The sequence below is a fragment of the Mastigoproctus giganteus genome, chromosome 7 (assembly GCF_048544385.1).
Source record: "Mastigoproctus giganteus isolate SK-2022 chromosome 7, ASM4854438v1, whole genome shotgun sequence".
Classification (NCBI taxonomy): Eukaryota; Metazoa; Arthropoda; class Arachnida; order Uropygi; family Thelyphonidae; genus Mastigoproctus; species Mastigoproctus giganteus.
The window spans coordinates 39,167,948-39,190,578 of NC_143581.1; the positions used below are offsets into that span (position 1 = coordinate 39,167,948).

The 22,631-nt window shown below is 36.3% G+C and overlaps 1 protein-coding gene across 3 annotated transcripts in view; it reads right to left on the bottom strand.

The window, feature by feature from the left end:
• The window catches only part of Fen1 (Flap structure-specific endonuclease 1), a 182,793-nt gene that overhangs the window by 60,940 nt on the left and 99,222 nt on the right, over nt 1-22,631 (bottom strand). For all 3 annotated transcript variants that reach the window (XM_090376844.1, XM_090376843.1, XM_090376845.1), the window contains exon 8: nt 16,574-16,705. In XM_090376844.1, coding sequence (XP_090232970.1) covers nt 16,574-16,705 — 132 coding nt within the window. The remainder of the gene's footprint in view (nt 1-16,573; nt 16,706-22,631) is intronic.

Below are 22,631 nucleotides of genomic sequence, written 5' to 3' on the forward strand. Positions count from 1 at the left end.
TAGCGTGCGAGAAAATTTCACCGAGCATGGGAAAATTTCTCAAGTTGGCGTGGGAAACGTTTTAATGCTGTTTTGCTATTCATTTTCAAGTGATCGACTCCATCAAATGAAACGATTTTGTTAAATATGCCAAAAATGCAATATGTAAAAGAGCGTTATAGTGATTTGTGACAGTATTGTAACGAGGGCCTGCTGTATGTCTATGGGAAACAAATTCTCACTTTACGAGTGCACGTGGAATGAATTAACTCGTAAAGTCAGGAACTACCTATCATTCTTTAAAAAAAGAATTAAAATATGCAAGGATATTACTCTTCATGCAATTCATTATTTGCATAGTTAACATGAGTATAAACACATAGGTTAGTGCAAAAGCATCATTTTAACATAGCCATCTACCAAAGTAGATGACTATGTTAATTAAATTGGCATAGTTTTGGTTATATCTCATATTGTGAATGCCTTCACAACAAGTTTTGGTTATATCTCATATTGTGAATGCCTTCACAACAAGTTGCCATGGTATTGTACTACTTTGAATAAGTAACACTTCACCAGTGGAGAAGACTACTGTTACTTATTCTCAGTGGATACCACCACCCAGATGGCACCGTTTCAAAGCTTGTTGGCTTCTTCTCAGTGGGTGGGCAGGTACCCTGGGGTTGCAATAGTGACAACCCAGTTATGAGTATAACTTCACAATACGAGAGCTGCCTGATGGTGTGCAGTGATATAGACTATAAAATATTTAAGGGCAAAGGCCTCATGCTACCTTGAATAAGTTGTTTGTTTGTTTGTTTGTTTCAGGATTTATTGGGCGCATCGGCAACTATGACCATAGTGCACCATACATACGATAATTATGCATGCCATTTCTTCTCAAATAGAGAAAATGGAAAAAAGGAACCAGAAAGTAATTTTTTTTTTTTTTTTTAGCTAACTAAAGGAGGTGATATACTTTAATCATCTTGAGAAAGTTATATATGCTTGAGGCATTTGTTTCATTTTTAAAAGTGAGGTAAGTGTAGGATCTTTTGTTGTGGCTGAAGTGCAAAGATTCTGGCGTTCTCTTGTATATTTTGTGCATTCAACCAGAATGTGTTTCACTGAGAGCATTGTATTACAGTGATGACATTGAGGGGGTATTTCTCCTCTTAAAAGATAACCATGAGTGATATTTGTGTGACCTATTCGCAGACGAGCCAATATCACCTCCTGATGTCGGATTGAACTAAAGCTGGAAGGCCATCGCTCAAGGTTTGGCTTGATACTTCGAAGTTTATTATTAGGTTGATTTTCCCATGATAACTGCCATTGGCACATGCATTTTTCCTGGATTATTGGTCGATAGTCTTGATGAGGCACTTTCCACTTGTTCTCGGGCGGTAGGTGAGCTAATTTGGCAGCATTGTCCGCTAGTTCATTTCCAGGAATTGCCATATGTCCTGGGAACCCAGCAGAAGTGTATATTTTTTCCAAGTTCTGATAAGGTATGTAAAGAGCTGACTATTCTTTTCACAACTGGGTGAGTGATGTTCGTGGTGTTTTTTAGTGCTTGAAGTGAACTTAAAGAATCTGTGAAAATTATGCTGTTGTTAATATCAGAGGACTCAATATGATTCAGTGCAACCTGAATTGCTATTAGTTCGGCGGAAAATATACTGAACTTAAATAAGTAACACTTCACCAGTGGAGAGGTGGGTGGTGTCCACTGAGAATAAGTAACAGTAGTCTTCTCCACTGGTGAAGTGTTACTTATTCGAAGCAGTAGAATACCGTGGCAACTCGTTGTGAAGGCATTCACAATATGAGATATAACCAAAATGATGCCAATTTAATTAATTAACTACTTTGGTAGATGGCTACATTAAAATGATGCTTTTGCACTAACTATATGTTAGTAATTCTACTTCAGCATGAGGCCTTTGCCCTTAAATATTTTATAGTCTATATCACTGCATGCCATCAGGCATCTCTCATATTGTTCTCGTTCTCTCTCTTTGTTAGTTGTTGGCGCATCGGCTTCTGTGGCCATAATGCACCTCCCAAGGTGTTTTTGCACTACTCTGATCCAAGCCCAAGGTGGGATTCGAACCCGCGACCTTTGGGTTGCCAGGCAGGCACTTTACCCACCCGGCTAGCCCGGTTGGCCTCTCATATTGTGAAGTTATCCGTCATAACTGGGTTGTCAATATTGCAACACCAGGATACCTGCCCACTCACCGAGAAGAAGCCAACAAGCTTGGAAACAGTGCCGTCTGGGTGGTGGTATCCGCTGAGAATAAGTAACAGTAGTCTTCTCCACTGTTGTTACTTATTCGAAGTAGTACAATACCATGGCAACTCGTGAAGGTATTCACAATATGAGATATAACCAAAACGATGCCAATTTAATTAATTTAACTACTTTGGTAGAAGGCTACATTAAAATGATGCTTTTGCACTAACCTATATGTTACTCGTTCTACTTCGTAGCGTGGGGCCTTTGTCCTTAAATATTTTATAATCTGTACCTCAGACATAAAAAAATACATGTGCACAAAACATATTACAAAATAAGTTATCTTAGTTTGGGCTTCAAGAGTCCTAAGAAAGACTGACTTTTCTTTTGTAATTAAAACAGTAAACATTTCTCTGCATTCTTAGACACAGCATGCTTTAAGTGTATATGATTGTCTTTGCATTGAACCACTCAAATGAAATAACCAAATTTTGTACAGTCAGTCCTCGAATAACACGTGTTTACACTATACGAATTCGATCATACACGATTTATAAATAGGGGAACAATATCTTATACAACACGAACCGAATTCGCTTATGCATGATTCGCCTTTGTGTTTACAAGAAATGGCAGTCGAACGCGGAATCACCCCAACGGAATGCAACAAGATAGGAATGAAGAGGAGATTCTGAAAATGTATTTGTTTTTTATATCAGTGAAGGGGAAACACATTTCACCATAATAACGTAAAAACCAACACAATTCCAGCTATCAGCATAATCGCAAATGCAATTAGATCGAGTTTACTACCAGTTTATAACAGATTCCACTAGCAGAAAGGCAACTGGAATTTGTTTTTATTGTTTTATGGTAGTAACCCCCAGAAATGTGCTTTAGTAAAATGTGAGGTGTTAATAGTGTATCTCTGCCTTTACGGTGTTGTTTATTCAGTTGCTACTTGTGCGCAGCTTTTGTTTATGTGTATCAAGCGTGCCTCCTCATTTTGTAATTGCGCTTTATTCCCTAAAAATGAGTAAAATACTTAAAAGGTGTGAAAAGGAAGCGTCCTGGTGAAGACACTGCAGATTCACAGAGAAAGACAAAAGCAATATCGATAAACAGAGGCGGATGGATCAAAAATTCTTACCCGGGAAAATTTATAGTGGCCTCATACTACAGTTTATGGCCAAAATCACACCGGCCTCTGGCCCACTGGGGTTTCCCTGGTAAGGCTTATGGCCAGTCCACCTCTGTCGATAGAGAAAAAATATGAAATTGTGAAACGCTTTGAGCGAAATGAAAGACCATGTGATATTGCATGTGCTACGGACCTAAATGAGGCAACGACGAGAATTAGAAAGAATGCAGAGAAAATAAAAACAACTCTCATAGCAGGAACAACTCATTAATTAAAATCCATTAGATTAAGACACAAAGAATTGGAAGAGATGGAACAGCTGTCATCTGTTTGGATAGAAAATCAAACAAAAAAAAGTTTGCTTATTATAGAAGCAAAAACATTAGCAATATTTTATTACATAATAGTTGTAATAAAATACTTATGTATTACTTAAAATACTTAAGTAATTAAAATGCTTACGTATTACACATTTTATTATGTATAATAATAAATAATCGTAATAAAATACGTAAGTATTTTATTACGATTATTTATTGTGTTTGGTAATGTTTTGGTTACAAATGTGTGTTCAATCTTGGGTGGTCGGCACCTAACCCTATTTTCCCCATAGGGCCTGTTGTTTATATTACATGATTTTGCATTGCACGAGGGTTTCTAGGAACACAACTATCGTGCTATACGGGGACTGACTGTATTTAGAATGATTTTTTTATAAATCTTGTGCATCGTTCACAATAAGGTGCTCTTGTTCTACTCAAAGTGGCACTTGCCTATCACAACAGAAGTGTTTTTTCATGCTGAGAATCATTTCATTTTCAAATAAACAGTACATCTATAGCAGTAGGGAAATTGCTTCTGCGTTAAATCAACTGCAATTGTAAATGGATGCACTCGGGCTATGATATAAAACCCCCACTTGAACTGAGTAGATGCACTTGGGAGATCCCTAATGCATCATTGTTTGTGTTCTCAGAAGTTAAGGCTTTTAATTCAAGGCAAGAGTGCAAATTAGAGGTAGGATTAAATTTTAAATACTTCCATGAGATTAGCACAGGTTTGCGTATAGATTATATGTGCTGGTGGAGCGAGAGTTAAACTATTAACACCCAAATTTTTCAGTAGCAGTAATCATGAATTAAAGCCTTTTCAAAACAGAGAACAGTGTAATCAAGCAGCTTCTCTCACAAATCACTATACTGTATATTCTATTGAAGATCTGCCCCCACCCAAAATGAGCGACTGATGGCATGGCATGGCATTGCCACCAAAATGCTAGAAGTGTATCCAACAAGTTGAGTTTCCTTTTGAATTTGTTAGGTCTTGATATGTATATAGCTTATGTAGTGAAATTTACAATTTAATTATAACCTTACTACACTCTACAATCAATGCAAAATTTACAATCCTAATTTTCTTGTTTAATACTCTAGTACATATTATAAATAACATCATACTACGTTATATTAGTATAACTACAAATGTTCAAGCTTTTACTTGTTTTGTTGCTGATTTTATGAATGATCGATATAAAGTCCTTCCAATATAATGACCGTTTTTCTTATTACCCTGAGAGAGGGTAATAAGAAAACTATAAATGTTCTACATTATATATAACTTCGACTGTATTATGAAAGGAAGGGCCTTCAATTTGCCTTCAAACATGTAAGCAAAAGCAAACTGGCTAATGCTTTTGCTGGAGAGCCTTGATGTTGTCAGTATTTTTCCAGAATCCATAACAATTCCACTGTACAAATTTAGACATACAAGGTGTCTCAAAAATATTGGTACAAATGTTTAGGGGAGGTAGGTAACATCTAAAGGATTGTGAATCGCATAGGAACCCATAACCGGAAACATCACAGGAAAGTAGTAGCAGAGGAGCAAGAAGCAGAAATGACAAAAGACAGTAATTAGTGGCAAACATTTATTTGACATAATATTAACAATGGAGTACGAGATGGATACATTTCATGATGTTACAACAGATGTTTGAAGGTTCCACCATGAGACGTGATGCATGCGTGATACCGACGCAGCATGGTTTGGCGGACACGGTCGAACACACCTGGAGTTTCTTTAACAGTAGCAGCAGCGCAGACGGGTCTCGCCACAAGATCCATTTCTGTCTCCACAGGCAATTCATACACGATAGATTTGAGGGCCCCCCCACAGAAAGAAATCAAGGCTCGATAAATCAAGTGAGCAGGGGAGGGGCACGCAACGGGTCCACCACGGCCAATCCATCGACGCCCAAAACACCTGTTCAAATGGTCACACACACCTTCCATAATGGGCAGGTGCCCCACCAAGTTGAAATCAAAATGTTGCGTCTCACATTTGCTGGAACATTGTCAAGTAACCCCTGGTAGAACTCGTTCAAGAAAGATCCGATATTTAGCGGAGTTCATGCGGGATGGTAACAGGTATGGGCCAACTAAGCAGTCACCGACCATACCTACCCACACATTTATTGTGAAGCGATGTTGTGCCGCATGGGGGCACACACCGTGCGAGTTGTCTTGAGCCCACACATGAGCATCGTGCTGATTGAATAAGCCTTCCCAAGTGAAATAAGCCTCATCAGTGACAAAAACATAGGCTGGAAAATCTTGAGCCCACACATGAGCATCGTGCTGATTGAATAAGCCTTCCCGAGCGAAATAAGCCTCATCAGTGACAAAAACATAGGCTGGAAAATTCAAGTCTTGAACACTTTCTTGGAGAAACCCCTGCACAAAAGACATGTGCAGGGTGATCTTGGGGGAGAAGTAACTGAACCCTTTGGAGATGAAAGGGGTGTAAGGAATCATCGTGCCAGACACGCTGTACACTGCAACGAGACACTCCTAAGGCAGAGGCAATGGCACGTGTGCTGGTAGTAGGATTATTTTGGACGGCATTCAACACGCTTGCTTCCATGGCTGCAGTTCGCATCAAACGTGGTCTACCCGCACTACCCCTATTACCTCTAAATGACCCATAATCGCACAAATTTTGATGCACATGTGCAAACAAACGGTGGTCCGGTATATGTCTGTCTGGGAAGCGTTCTCCATAAATTCGTTGAGTGGCTCGTCCATTGCCCTCTGCTAATCCATACACTAGGTGCATGTCTGTGAGCTCACAGTTCGTATATCGATGCATGCTCTTCGTGCAGCGACTACTGCTTGAATTAGTAAACCGGAAATTTTCCCTCTTGCGAACTGATGAACAACGCCGTATACCGACTTACGGTGACATTTCCAGTTATGGGTTCCTATGCAATTCACATTCCTTTAGATATTACCTACCTCCCCTAAACGTTTGTACCAATATTTTTGAGACACCCTGTATATTGGCTTGGTGGATCATTAGACTGCTTCCGAAGTGCTGAGAGCATACTTTCTCAGTCTTGGATTTATCTCTTTTGGAGAAATATGGACACTGTCCTGTGTCCATTTCTTCCTCTGCAAAGAGTTCCAAGACTGAATCACGTGGTACTATCTCCTTCACCTCGACATCCATTTTTTCTTGAGAAACAGTATGTACTTCAGGCTTCGTATTCATTTCTTTTGTTATTGATGGAGCATTAGGATATATAGATATAGGAGTAACAGCTGATTGATCCTTCTGTGTGGATCTTTTTGAGCTTAACAGGTACTGCATTGGGAGTGAATGACTCTTTTGGTGGGATGGTCATTTTGGTCTTTTTTCTGATGGCACATCTGTCTTCCATTTCTGAGCGTAGGTAGGTTTATTTGTATTTACAGGTTTCACTGCTTTTCTTGCCTCCTGATATATGTTCAGCCCCGCCTTAAGTCTTTGTATTTCTTTTTCTTCCTTCCACCTCTGGTATGCTCGTGAGTATGCAAGGTTTTCTCCTTGGCAGTTAATGCAGGTGGGTTTTGTAGCTGAACACTATGTAGTTTCGTGGTCCTTTGCAGCATTTGCAAGTGCATGCAAGAGCTCCATGACAGGCTGTTTGCAAGTGTCTATATTTCTGGGACTTAAAGCACCTTAAAAGGATTTGGAACACACGGCCATACCAGACAGTTAATATAGCCAGCCTTGATTGCATTAGGAGATGCTGGCAAATTAAACATTTCACCAATTAGTGGGAACAAGTTTCCCATCCCTATGCATGAATATTTGTGCAGCTGTCACTCCTTGTGGTTTTAAATTAGATGTCCTCTTCAGACACTTCAAAATCCCATTTGCAACAGCACCAAGGGGTGAATTCTGTGTCATGCGGGGGGGGGCTGTGATAGGCATTCCCCTGAAAGATGTGGCTCAGAGGAGCTGTTCTGAATGTCTCTTACTTCTGGTCTATACAATGATGTCACCTGACCAAAGCCATTTACTGATTTAGGAGAGCTGCCAATCCTTCCAAACTCTTCTGGATAAAGAAAGGCAGCATTTTGCCTATAGCTTTCTCACTTGTTTGGTTTGGTTTGGATTTTATTGGCACATTAGCAACTAAGGCTATAATGTACCCCTTTCGCACTTGTAGAGTGTATTATCAGGTAACAGGATGTTAGACCTGATATATCTTCTGTCTTCTCTTTTTGCTGAAGGTCAACTTCAAATTTTTCAGATAGGGACCATGTTGGATTCCCAGAAGAAATAACTTTATCAGGATCCATGGTTTTTTTTTTTTTTTTTTTGTTTTGTTCAATGTCCAGGCTCCCCACACAACAAGGAGCCCAAATGGGATGCCCACTACCCAGCAAGCAATAAATGCGCCCAGGAGTGGAATTCCTGGGCTATGCATATGCTATACCTGCACTGCTGTCAGCCTGAATCTTGTCCCTCAGACCACAAGGGTAGGGGCATGACATAGACATGGTTGATCCTTGCAGATGAACCCATTAGCTGACTGATCCTGGAGGAGCCATCCAGGACAACCCAGGCTTATCAAAGCGGGGGGGGGGGCAAGTGATGTGTTGAAGCCGAATTCCCCTCAACCACTAGGATCCACCTTTTCCAAGTTTCCACAGGTTGCAGAGCATGGCAAACACTCTTGATTCCTATGGTGTTAGCCTGGAACCTAAGACATGGGTCCTGGATCCCAGTGATGCTAATCTGGTAAACGGCAGTGTACAAGGTGAGAGGTTCTTTCACCTTGTACAGGTTCCCCATCGAGGGGGCATTATGAAAGCGATGACAGCATTGCCATAATATATCAAGAAAACTATAGTATAACTTTGTTACGTTATGGCTTTCAAGATATATATTGTTTCTAGCATATGTATAACACTTATGAAGCATTCTTTTAAATATCAAATATATAAGTAAATATTTCTTTCTGTTTAGGTTAAATTACTTCAATAAAAAAAGAATATTGCATTTGGCAGCCTGTGCCCAAGTTTAAGTACAAATTAGAAGATATTATTTGGCAGTAAATCCAAAAATCCTGAAACTGTTGTGGAAACCAAAGATGAAGACGATTTTTTTTTTAATATTATGAAACAGATTGACAATGATAATGTGAAACTCACTAAATTATAATAACTTTCTACAAAACATTTTTCCAATTATGAAATCTCTATTTTTATGTTAAAATATAGGATTTTCATTGTTGGCCCATGTAGAAACACTATTTTAGTGTTGCCAGGGACATTATTTCAAGGAAGATGAGAAAAATTATCTGATGCAATACTTTTAGTTTAATACTTAATAAAAATTCAGGGTTAAAGCCTCAAACCATAGGAAAATTTAAAGATGTATAAGTTAGTGCATATGCATTATGTCTATACGCAGTAAATTAACTGAAGTTATTAGTGGCATTGTTACATTACATCTCATATTGTAAAATCCTTCACAAGTTGCCTGTCTGGTTATATTTTGAATATTGAATAAAAATAAATGCACAAGGCATAATACATTATGAGTTGAAATTCACTATAGAACTTCAGTGAAAAGACACCATTCTTTGCTCATAATAGTGAACTACAAATCGTAGCATACAAGGCATTGATTTAATTGTATCTTATATTGTGACTCCCTTCACAATATGAGAATACAATATACAATTTACTTATTCATTATTTATTCGAGGTAGTGCAATACATGGTAACTTGTTGTGAAAGGAGTCACAATATGAGATACAATTAAATCGATGCCTTTTATAATATGATTGTAGTTCACTATTATGAGCAAAGAATGATGTCTTTTCATCGAAGTTCTATAGTGAATTTCAGCTTATAATGTACTTTCCTTGTGCATTTATTTTTATTTAGTATTTATTACTATGTACACCTTTTGCCATCTCTCATATTGTGGAGTTATGAAGTATAACTGACAATAGGCCAATAAGCCTTGAAACAGTGTCGTCAGGGTGGTGGTGCCCACTGAGAATAAGTAACAATAGTCTTCTCCATTGGTTCTCCAACCACAGTTATGAAGTATAACCGACGATAGGTCAACAAGCCTTGAAACAGTGTCGTCAGGGTGGTGGTGCCCACTGAGAATAAGTAACAATAGCCTTCTCCATTGGTGAAGCAATCGTAGCATAAAAGGCATTGATTTAATTGTATCTCATATTGTGACTCCCTTCACAATATGAGATACAATTTACTTATTCAAGGTAATGCAATACAAGGTAACTCATTGTGAAGGGAGTCACAATATGAGATACAATTAAATTGATGCCTTTAATACTATGATTGTAGTTCAATATTATGAGCAAAGAATGAGTCTTTTCACCGAAGTTCTATAGATTATATTTTGAACAATGCTTCCCAAACAGAGAAGGCTACTGGGGAAGTGCTACTTATTCAAAGTACAGTCCATTCTGGTTATTTGGGACACATCGGGACTAGTGCATTTTGGCCCGATTAAGCGGCTGTCCCAATTATCCGAAGTTTCACGTAAATAGTTAAAAATACAATGTACCCCCCCTTTACAATTAGTTCACTGTACAATCAAATCACGTTACGACGAACTCAACATAGTAAAGTACCGTTCACTATACGATGTGTAGTAAGCGCCAGTCATTGTCATCATGTTTGCGAATTGAATTTTAATTCTATTAAACAGCGAATCTAATTAGAGAAAACAGGAGGAATATTATCCACAGGCTATAAAAGTAAAGATATTCTAGATTCAATTAAAAAATTAAATGATATGTGAAAATCGGAAGAATATATGTGATAATCGGAATAATTAATACATACTGTAATGTGTACATACGAACTAGTTGACATTTCTGTTTACTGACATTTGTGGGTGGGGGTTAAAATTTAAAACAGTAAAAAGATAAGCAATCAATAACAAAGAACAAGGCACATACACAAATTGCAAGTAACACGATACGCACAAGTGAGAACGGAGTAACGAGTTACAAAGCTTTAAAAATAGGAATGAAGAGAAGACCTGAAAATTAATTTTTTTATATGATTGAAGATTTCATGGAAGTGTAAACACATTTCACCATAATAACCCACAAAATTCCAGCTGTCAGTATTATCGCAAATTCAGTAAAATCGAGTTTACCGTTTATGATAGATTTCACTAACAGAAAAGCCCAATGAACAGGTGACTGCTATTGTTTTATTGTTTTATGGTTGTGACCTCCAGAATTTCCACTGAACCATGTGGTACCATTGGAGACAACTGTAGGGTAATCTCAAGTGCTGCGTTCTCCTGCCCTGATTAAACGGCATGCTGTCCCAATTAAGCGAAGTAAACCCTGGCTACTTTCTCGACTGGTTTCTGTTTTTTAAGATTTTCCCCAAATAAACGGAATCCACTGTATAACCAGACAGGCAACTCGTGAAGGATTTCAAAATATGAGATGTAATGTAACAATGCCACTATAATAACTTCAGTTAATTTACCATGTATAGACACGATGCATAGAACTAACTTATATGTCTGCAGATACTTTTATTAGATAATTAAGCTAGCTCTGATACAAATTCAATAAAATAAACATATTTTTCATCTCACATCTTTCTCTAGCAGTTCTAGTATTCTTTATTTAAAAATCTAATTCAATATAAGGTGGTGGAAAATTTAAAGAAAAAACAAGGTTGAAAGTAACTTAAGTTACTTTTTTTTTTCTGAATAACTTTTAATTAAACTTAATTACTATTACCAGTCAACTAACTTAGTTGGTTTTAAAAAAGTAATTTACCTATCTTTTCCAATAACACTACATTATTTAAACTGTAACCTAAAACAAGGAAATCTGTTTTGTAATCTGTTTTTCTTGTAACCAACCAATCTGGATATATTTCCAGGAACTGTGCTCAGCATTCTCAGGATAATACAAGACTCTTTTACACTAACTTGTTGCAGCAAATGGTTATTGAACCTCAGTTCAAAGTTACATGAATATTTAAACAGAAAGCAACCAAATGTCATTGCAGTGCATGAATGCACAAGCAGAATTATCATTCTCTCTGAGAAGTTCCTCACTAGTCTACCTATAAGTAATGATACTCTGAAGTGAGAGAAGTTACTTGGATGCACTTATACCTCACAGATATCAAATCGAGGTTAATCAATGGGTTCATGTTGAGTTACATCTTCCTCCTTTCATTCCTCTCAAATGAATATGAACTGTTAACAGTAAATGACATTAAATATTTTGGCTATGACATAATGCTAGGCAATCCCCTGCAGCTAGTAGTCCTAAGTTCTTTCTCTTAAAATTTATTTTAATTGCAAGAGAAGGAGCTTTCATTTTGCTAGCTGTAAAATCTAAGCTCCTATTTACTGTTAATAAATACTAAATTGTTAATAAATATTTATATTTATTGTTAATATATACTAAAGACAGTATTTATTAACAATATTGAAAAAAAATTATTAAAGAAGGGCCCAGTTCTGAACACTGGAATTCCACTAATAACATCAGTCCAAGAGCAGCACCCATTAATAACTACTTTATCTTCTGTCGCTCAACCATTCCCACAGCAGTAACTAATTATAGTGCTCCTAATGCCATGCTGGTCATCTGTACAGCAGCTTTCATGTGGAAAAGTGCCAAAAGCTTGAGGAAATATTTGATGTATCATTGTAGCTAGTCAAATTAGCCCTGCAAAACTTCCTCTTGGCAAATACAATCTGTGACTGTTGATAATTGCATGTCTGACAAGATGATCCTGCATTACTTGTTTGCACACTGATTCCATATTTTCTCTGGAACAGAAGTCAACCTTAGAGGTCTATAATTACTGGCTTTGCCCTTTGATCTTCCTCTGTGAATAGAAAAGATGTTTGAGCATCTCCAATCCATAGGGATCTCCCCTAAATAAAAGGATGTTCTCATAATTATGGTCAAGGGCTTGCTTTTAATTTAATTGGGTAGATTCCATTAGCCACAGGTGCCTTATTTACTTTTAGCTTCAATAATTTCTTTTCCACTTTGTTATCAGTTATCACAAAATCATTTAGCTCCTATTTATAATTTGGTATACTTCTACCATATCCATTCCAAAACTTCTTTATGCATGATTGTAGATGCAGAACTTTTATTGTATGTCAGCACTCTGAACATGATCGTTAAGAGTTATATTATTTATATATAATGGGCCAATGTAGTTCATCCCTTTCCTTTTAGTGTTAACATAAGGAAATAATTATTGCTACTTTTATATGCTTTTTTAGCTAAAATTATTCTCACTATCTGCCTTAGCTTGCCTAACCTCCTTAGTGAATTGACTGCCATCTAGTTCATACTATGGATTTGTGTTCCCTGATAATTTATGATAATTAATATACATTTTTTTCTCATCAGTTCATCTCACATTCATTTAGGCCTAAACTTTGAACAATATCTCTTAATTTGTATAAAGAGCCTAGTAGCTCCTACTATCACTGGTCCAAAAGCTTCCCACTTAGCATTTGCAGTTGGTTGCATCATCATTTGGTCTCACTTAAGCAAATTTAAGAACCATTAAGATCTGTATCCACGTTTATGAAAACAAAATCCCTTCCCTATACACAGTTATATCTTTAATTAAACCCCACATCAACAGATTATGATCAACATTTCCTACTTTTGCAGTCATCCCAGCAACAAAGCACAAGACAACAAAAAATGTTTCATCAACAAGTTGGGTGCATTGCAGAAATTATTGTATTTTAAAGAAGTCCATGTTTCAAAATTTTAATGTGTTAGAAACCCATTTGCAGCTAGCAGCATCTCTGGACTATTGATTTGTAAACAAGAGCAATTCTGTGACATATCCTGACAGTTCCTAAAGAGACAAGTTTGATTTGGATATACTTTCTTGGTTTTTGGCTGCATGCTCATTGTAAGAAATGAGTATTCAAGCTAAAACTATTAAAGAACTATTATCAGATAAAACTATTAAAATAAAACTTTCCTTCCTTTTGTGGCATCATACTTTCAAAATTGGATCTTCTGCCATTGCTGTCACAAAACAAAATATAAATCTCTGCTGATAATGGAAAAGTAACTTTGAGTTCTACTGTTGTAATGTGAAACAGATTGAGAATGATCATGGGATGGAGACTGATCTGAGGTACTCAGAGGACAGCTAACATTAAGTGTGTACTCAGAAGAGTTGTCGGTAAGGAAAAGTTTTGAGTGTTAGCTGTGTGGTTACTGTTTGGTGTCTAGCAGTTAAATGAACAAATTGTATAAGATCATTAGTAATAGTAAAAGCCAAAGAAACTGCTGGCTGGGTCCATATAACTGGAAAACCGAAGCTAGAAGGCATTTACGAACATTAAAAATACAGAGAATCAAGTTTAAGGAAGTCAAAAAGCTCCGAGTGATTCATCTGGTTGGGAAAGTGATATAGGCAACAAATGAAGAGCAAATTCCAGTTAGGAAGTCCCCGATAAGCAATATCAGAATGAACATATGCACAAATACCATCTTTAAAGTATGGAAGGAATAACAGTGAGTATTTAAGACAAGTGAGATAAATGGTGGCAGAGGAACTGAGCTATCAGATCTTTCAGAAAAAGTAGGTGGAGCATGGCAGATTTTAGTTGGAAATGGTCATTAAGATTAGAAATGAGAGCTTATATTTTTGCAAAATGAATCATGAAGTGTTTGGAAGGTTTATTTCTTCATGCATACAAACACACTCATTAATTGGATTCCTTTTAATTACAGCTCACATAGAAGACTCCTCTTTTAAGCCACTATTAAGTGAAGTGGCGATGAACTTAGCCATTCATCTGTGAGGTGTAAACTTCACATTTTGATCCCAGTTTATGTTGGTTCATACCTGAGCAACCACCTACCATATGCCACACTGATGGATGACTCAGAAGCAAAACCTGAATATCAGCTCTATCAATATTTTAGACCTCCAAATGGTGTCCTAGCTATCAGTGGAAGAATCTCATGATAAACTCAGAGAACAATCTATCGATTTGATTTAGAATACTGGACAAGTTTATTTTATTTTTTTGTATTATTGTTTATTCAGCACATCAGCTGCTCATATCTGTTTTGCACACCAAGCAAAAGAGTAGATGCTCTATTGGTGTTAAGTATTTCAAGAAACAAAATAATTCATCTAAATAAAATAATTAAAAAAAAAAAAAATGTTTGTCTTTATTAAAATCACAGCTTCATGTCACATCAACTCAAAAATGTATGTAATAGTGAAAGATGTATATTAGGAAAAAACACAACAAGTATATGAATGAAAAGTAAAAAAAGGAACTGAATAAAGCTGAGTACATTAGAATTTTTTAATCTAAGATAATGGGACCAGAGCCAACAGATTACTGAAAGACTCAATTTATACAAAATCAAAATGATAAAATTAAAAAAAAAAATTATCTAATTGATGAAAATGAATACACAAAATAAATAAAAAATGAATATTTACTTACACTTTATAGTAAGTTATGCAATCAAAAGTGTTTAAAATTTTCTTCAGCCAGTGTTTAAACAATTAAAAAAAAAAGAAGGGAATCTACATAGGCCCCCCCACCCCCACAGTCTTTTTGGTTGTTGTTGTTGTGGGGGTTTGATTGCATGTAAGCTGCTTTGACTATAATGCACCACTCTTTTTGGTTAGGGTTGATTTCTGAATAAGGGAATGGCGAGACTCAGATCATGAAACTCTACTGCATTTAAAGACTAAATGCACAAGGCATAATTTCATATGGGTTTAAAATAACCCATAACTATATTAACCATAACATTTAAAATAACTATATTAACCATAACATTTAAAATAACTATATTAACCATAACATTTAAAATAACTATATTAACCATAACATTTAAAATAACTATATTAACCATAGTTAACCCATAAAATTAAACTACATATGTAGTGTAAAGGCACTATTTTAATTATATCTCATATTGTGGCTACCTTCAACAATGAGATACAAGGTATTGCACTACTTCGAATAAGTAACACTTCTCTAGTAGAGAAGACTATTTACTTATTCAAGTGGGCACCATCCACTCAGACGGCACCGTTTCAAAGTTTTTTGGCCTTTCATCGGTAGGTGGGCGGGTACACTGGTAATGCAAACATGGTATCACAGTTGCGAAGTTGTGTTACTTATTTGAAAAAGTGCAATTCCTGGTATCCGTTGTGAAGGCAGCCACAATATGAGATATAATTAAAATGATGCCTTTATACTACATATGTAGTTTAATTTTTTTGGGTAAACTATGGTATATCTACACCGATATTATATAGTTAATTTAAACCCATGTGGAATTATGCCTTGTGCATTTAGTCTTTAAATACAGCATCATTCTCTTCACCATTTGGCATCTCTCATATTATGGAATTAACTTTGCAACTGTGATGGCATGTTTGCATTACCAGGGTACCTGCCCACCCACCGATAAAAGGCCAGCAAGCTCTGAAATGGTGCCGTCTGGGTGGCGGCGCCCACTGAGAATAAGTAACAGTAGTCTTCTTCACCAGAGAAGCATTGCTTATTCAAAGTAATGCAACACCTGGAATATAGTTGTTAAGTTAGCCACAATATGAGATATAATTAAAACAATGCCTTTACAATACATACATAGTTTAATTTTATGGGTTAAAAATGGTGTATCTACACCGATATTATATAGAAACTCTACTGCATACGAATGTCATAATATTATTACTACCATTGATTGCTGCTGTTGCCATTAGACTGCTACTATTAAATCAGGAATAGGTATAGTAATAGTTTAAATTGCAATTAAAAAAATACTAGTTGATTCTCAATACCAATTGGTACACATTTAAATCTACTTATGTTTTCTAAGAACATACCTTAGTATCAATGTGATCTAAAATATTTTCAATTGATTTGTGGCGAAGAATAAGTTCAATGGCTCTTTTTGGGCCAATTCCTTTGATTGTTTCACAATAGTCACAACCAAGAAGGATGCACAAGTCAATAAACTGTGAAAGAAATGAAAAAAACATGGTATAACACAGAACAGGATATTGAAACTATAAAAAAAAAAAAAAAAAAAAAAAAAAAACACAGAAATGGAACTTTAATAAGAAAAATTTATACACATGTTCACTGTTTTCATTAATATACTAAGAAAATTTTCTTACCCCTTTCACGGGCATATGTATATATACATTTTCAAGGTTCTATCAAAGTAATATCAACAAATAACATATGTATATGCACAGATTCTCTTGAAACTCTACAGACACTTGCTGTCAGCTATAAACTTATTTTACTACTAGTAGTAGTCATTTAAATTTATGGCAGGTTTGACAATCAGTTTAAGAGGGTTTGGGCAATTTAACAAGCTTGCTTTGAGAAAATCTGGAATTACACAAGCCAAAATTTCAGTATATATATGAAGGTAGAAGATATTACCGCAAAGAAAAATTAAGTAATGATGAATTTATATATTTTTTATGATTTTTTAAAATATATTTTTTTCAATTTTGAGGAACCACTTCACCATGAGTTGACTTGGTTTTGCACTAATCTAAATAAAAGGAACTGTTTGGTTTTTTTTTTTTTTAAATTTTTTTTTTTTAGGAGCATTAGCAACTAAGGCCATATTGCTCCGGGATATGCAGTGGTCATTCCCTGCCCTTTCCGCATCCTCCATATTTGGTGGTGACGGACTCGAATCCCGGTCTAATCAAGAAGCGTGTGCTACGCACTGCTGCTCCTTCCCACCTGGCTACGTAGGCGCCTAAAAGGAACTGATTCAATGGCAAAGTATATTGCTTTTTAATTAAAATGTATGCCACTAACCAGACCCAGGTTTCGATTCTAATCAGACAGAATAAGTGAGTAGGCTGGCATTGTGATGACCCACTTTTCACATAGCTCTATACAGAAAAAGTCAATGCCTGACATGTATGACTTAATAGCATTACTAGAGGCATATGATGCGAGAAAGCAAGCTTATATAGCATCAGCCAAAAAAAAAAAAAAAAAAACCCTTCCCATTTCACCCATCCATTCACTCCAAATGTTTGTCTAGTTCTGGTTTAAACTTATTTAAGTTGTTGACCTCCACTACAACAGATGGAAGTTTTTTCCAACTATCAACCACCCATTGGTTAAAGGCAAATTTCTGCACATTTATTCTACAATGGTCTTTCCTCAATATGAATTTATGTCCACTAAGGTGAGTAATCTTAGAAAGGGAAAGAATCCTATCAGCATTGAGCTTGCTCAAAACATTCAAGGCCTTATACACCTCAATTAGATCACCTCACAGATGCCTAGTCTCCAGAAGCTGCAAATTGCAGAACTCAAGCCTTTCTTGGTAATGCCAATCCTTTGTTCCACTCACCAATCTCACTGCCCTTCTCTGTACTTATTCCAGCAGCTCTACATCTTTGCTAAAATGAGGCCTCCAGACCTGTATACAGTACTCAAGGTGTGGCCTGACCATTGCCTTATACAAGGGGACAATCACCACCTTATCCTTGCTAGCAAAATTCCTGTATATCATTGACAAGACACCATGAGCTACTCTTGCAGCCTGTTTGCACTGCTCAGAAAACTTCATATCTGAATGCACAATTACCTCCAGGTCCATTTCATTCTCCACTACCCTGAGTGTAGTACCACCCACTTGATACATTACTCTGGTATTACTGATACTAATATGCAGTATTTTACATTTGTCAATGTTAAACTTCAGTTGCCACTTCCTAGCCCATCTGCTCGACTTTTCCAGATCCTGTTGCAGTAGCATACTATCATTACTGTTATTAACAACCCTGCCAACCTTAGTATCATCTGAACACTTTCACATTAACCCTGACATACCTTCATCAATATCATTGATAAATACCAAAAACAACAATGGGCCTGACAACGAACCCTAGAGGACTCCACTAATAACAAAGAGTAGCATCCATTGATAACTACTCTGTCTTCTCCCACTCAACCATCCTTTTATCAATTGTAGCAACTTACACTTAATGCCATACTGCTCCAATTTGTACAGTAGTCTTCCGTGTGCCACAGTATCAAAAGCTCTTCTAAAATCCAAGTACATTCATACCTCGGTTAACATTACCTCTGATAACAAAGCTTCGATATAACGAAGTCCGCAATTTCAAGCCCCATTTAACATAAAAAAAATTCCAATTTAAGGCCAACGCCCGACAATCATCTGATTGGTGACTGACGGCGACTCATTATGTACTCCCGAGCTTGGGTGTGTCTGTTATAACAGTTTTGCACGTCATTCGCCTAATTTAGTCGTTGTTTACACTTCACAGGGTGTTTCAGTGTGGTGCATTGCAACAATCCGTATCTGTCAGTTTTCTTGGTATGCCAGATCGTGATTTTTAACTGTCCTCCATTTCCTTTACATGATTGACGTTGTTTCTTTGATAGAATTACACAATGTAGATTTTGTAAATTTTACAAAATGTCAGAATCAAAGAAAAGAAAAGCAATTTCTTTGGAAACTAAACTAAATATTGTACGACATGTTGAAAGCGGCGAAAGAAAATCCGATGTGGCACATTCTTTAGGATTAGCGCAATCAACTTTAGCAACCATACTAAGTCAATCGGAAAAAATAAAACAGTCTGCTCAGAATTGTACAGATGTTACAGCAGCAAAATTAACTCGCTTAAGGAATCCAATTTTAGAAAAAATGTTAAGTTTGTGGATAGATGATATGTCACAACGTCATATGCCTTTAAGTCAAATGGTGATTCAAGAAAAAGCATTATTTTTGTTTAATCACCTGAAATCTAAACAAACTGAAGAAATTACGGAAACATTTGGGGCTTCTCGTGGTTGGTTCGAGAAATTTAAAAAACGGGCCAGGATTCATAGCGTAAAATTAACAGGGAAGCTGCAAGTGCAGATGTTGAAGTGGCAAATAAGTTTCCAGAAAAACTAAAGGAAATAAGTGAATGTGAAAATTTTCCACCAAATTTGGTGTGCAACGTTGACGAAAGCAGTTTGTTCTGGAAACGGCTACCAACAAAAAGCTTCATTTCTATTGAAGAAAAATCAGCCACTGGGTTCAAGGCACCAAAGGCCGTTTAACTCTTTGGATCAAATGCCTCTGGTGATTATAAATTAAAATTGTTATTAGTTTACCATTCAGAAAATCTGAGGGCATTAAAAGGTAACATAAAAATGAATTTACCTGTAATATGGAAAGCAAATAGAAAAGTCTGGGTTACCAAGGAGTTCTTTACTAATTGTTTTGTTAACGACTTTTGTCCTGATGTAAAACGATATTGTCAAAAAAACAACTTTGAAGAAAAAGCTCTTTTGTTGTTAGACAATGCTCCAGGACATCCTACTGATCTTAACACGTTGGACGCATGCATTCTTGTCAAAGTTGTGTTTCTTCCAGCAAACACAATTTTCCTGATTCAACCATTGGATCAGGAAGTTATAGCATCATTTAAAGCTTATTATCTGCGTTGAACATTAAGCAATTTATCTGAACTAGAGGATAAAGAGGAAATGACAGTTAAAACTTTTTGGAAAAGTTACACCATTAAAAACACAATTGAAAACATTGATAGTTCTTGGAAATAAGTCACTAAGAAATGCTTAAATGGAGTTTGGCACAAAATATGGCCAGAAGTTGTACTAGAAGAAGAAAATAACATCCAAGAAATTAGAAATGAAGTTATCCAGATGGCTCAATCAATAGGTTTCAAAAATGTCGATGAAGAGGATGTTAGAAATTTATTGAATGCACAAGATGATGGTTTTTCAGTGGAAGATTTAGAAAACCTTGTTAGCAACGAAGACAAAGATAATGAAGACAAAGTTAAAGAAGTTCCTGCTGAAAAAGTGTTAACAACCAAAGATTTAAAAAGGTGCTTAAATGACATTGAAAACGTTTCAAATTTTTTTTAGTGAAAATGATCCTGATTTAGGAAGAAGTGTTATTGTTAAGCGATCAGTGTTAAATGCAATAACTCCGTATAGGCAATTGTTAAATGAAAGAGAAAAAAAGCATAAACAATCAACTTTAGACTCATTTTAAAATGTGATTTCACTTTGTATGTAATTTGACTGTTTATTTAATAAAACTTTTCTTTGTTCGAAAAAAAAAAAAGCTTTTCATTTTCTTTACGTAGGAACGTATCCCTATTCTGGCCATAGTATTTTTACCTCTGAAAACGAAGTTTCGCTTAATGAAGTAATTTCGTGGAACGCATCCTATTCGTTAATCGAGGTATGCCTGTATATGATATCAAAATTATTTTCTGCATCCAGTTCCTTTGTGACCACATCATAGTATCCATTCAAATTTATCAGACAAGACTTCCCCTTAACAAACTCATGCTGTGTTTGAACTATAACTGCAGTCTTGTCTAGATGATCATGCATCGCTTCCTTAACCAGTGACTCCATTACTTTCCCTGGAACAGAAGTTAGACTAACAGGTCTGTAATTACTTGTGTCACCCTTTGATCCCCCTTTGTGAATTGGGGACACATTTGCACATCTCCAATCCATGGGGACCTACACAGAGTCCAAGGAAGCTTCCATAATTATGGCAAAGGGTTTTCTGACTTCATTTGATATAACTGAATAAATCCAATGCACCCCAGGTGCCTTTCTTATGTTCAATTTCAACAATTCCTCCTCCACTTTACTCTGTTATTACAAAATCATTTAGCTCCCTGCCAGAGTTTGATAAGTTTCTGGTCTTCACTTCCCTACAGACTTCCTCATGTGTAAATGTAGATGCAAAATACTCATTCAGCTTGTCAGCCATCTCAGCAGGTTCATCAACAATCAAACCGTCGATATCAAGTGGATCACTCTGATTCATCTCCTTCCTCCTAGAGTTTACATAAGTAAAGAAGTCTTTACTGATTTTCTTTGCATTGTTTACCAAAGTATAATCTGCCTTTGCTTCCCTAACGTCATTTGTGACTTGATTACAGACTATCTTATATCTACCATAGGCATCTGTCTCTCCTGATAATTTATATGCGGCCTATGCATTTTTATTCTCTACCATGACTCTCATTAGGTCATCTGACATCTATTTAGTCCTAAATCCTGAACAGTATTTCTTAGTTGGTATGAAAAGCATAGTATCTTCCAAGATTAATTCCTTAAATGCTTCCCATTTAGAATTTGCTGTTGGTAACATCATCAGTTGATCCCACTGTATAAAATTTAAAAAAATCTCTGAGACCACTGTAGTCACCTTTACAAAAGCAAAAACACCTCTCTTTATCCTTGATGGTAGTTACATCTTTAAGTAAATCACACATCAGTACACTGTGATCACTGCCACCTAGTGGTTCCTTTATCTGCAGATTCTTAATGCATGAAGAATCACTGCTGATAATCAGATCAAGAGTATTACTCCCTCTGGCTGCATCTCGAACATGCTGCTGTAGAATAAAATCATCCAAAAAATCCACAAAAGTCTTGCTAGTGTGTGAGTGACCAACCCACAAGTTCTAGTCTATATCTGGGAAGTTAAAATACCCCATTATAAGACAATCTAATTTACTGGCCCATTCTATTTCTCTGTACAGTTGTTCATTGTACTCATCAGAATCATTAGGCTTCAAACACATTCCTACTCTCAACTTAGTTTTCCCAGTGCTTATGTCATATCAAACTGACCCAACACTGCACTGTCCAACCATATCAACTAGATGCAATTCCTTAGATTTTACGTGTTTCTTAACTAACAGCATCACCCTACCTCCCCTTCTATCCTGTCTGTACACATTGTACTCCCCAAATTCCAATTCTGCATTCCTTATCTCCATGTCTCTGTTATCCCAACAACATCAACCTTTAATGTCTTCACCATATGTAGTCTTTATAGAGGTTTCATAGAGTAAGACTTTTGCCCTAGACTTAACTATGTCTATTTTACTT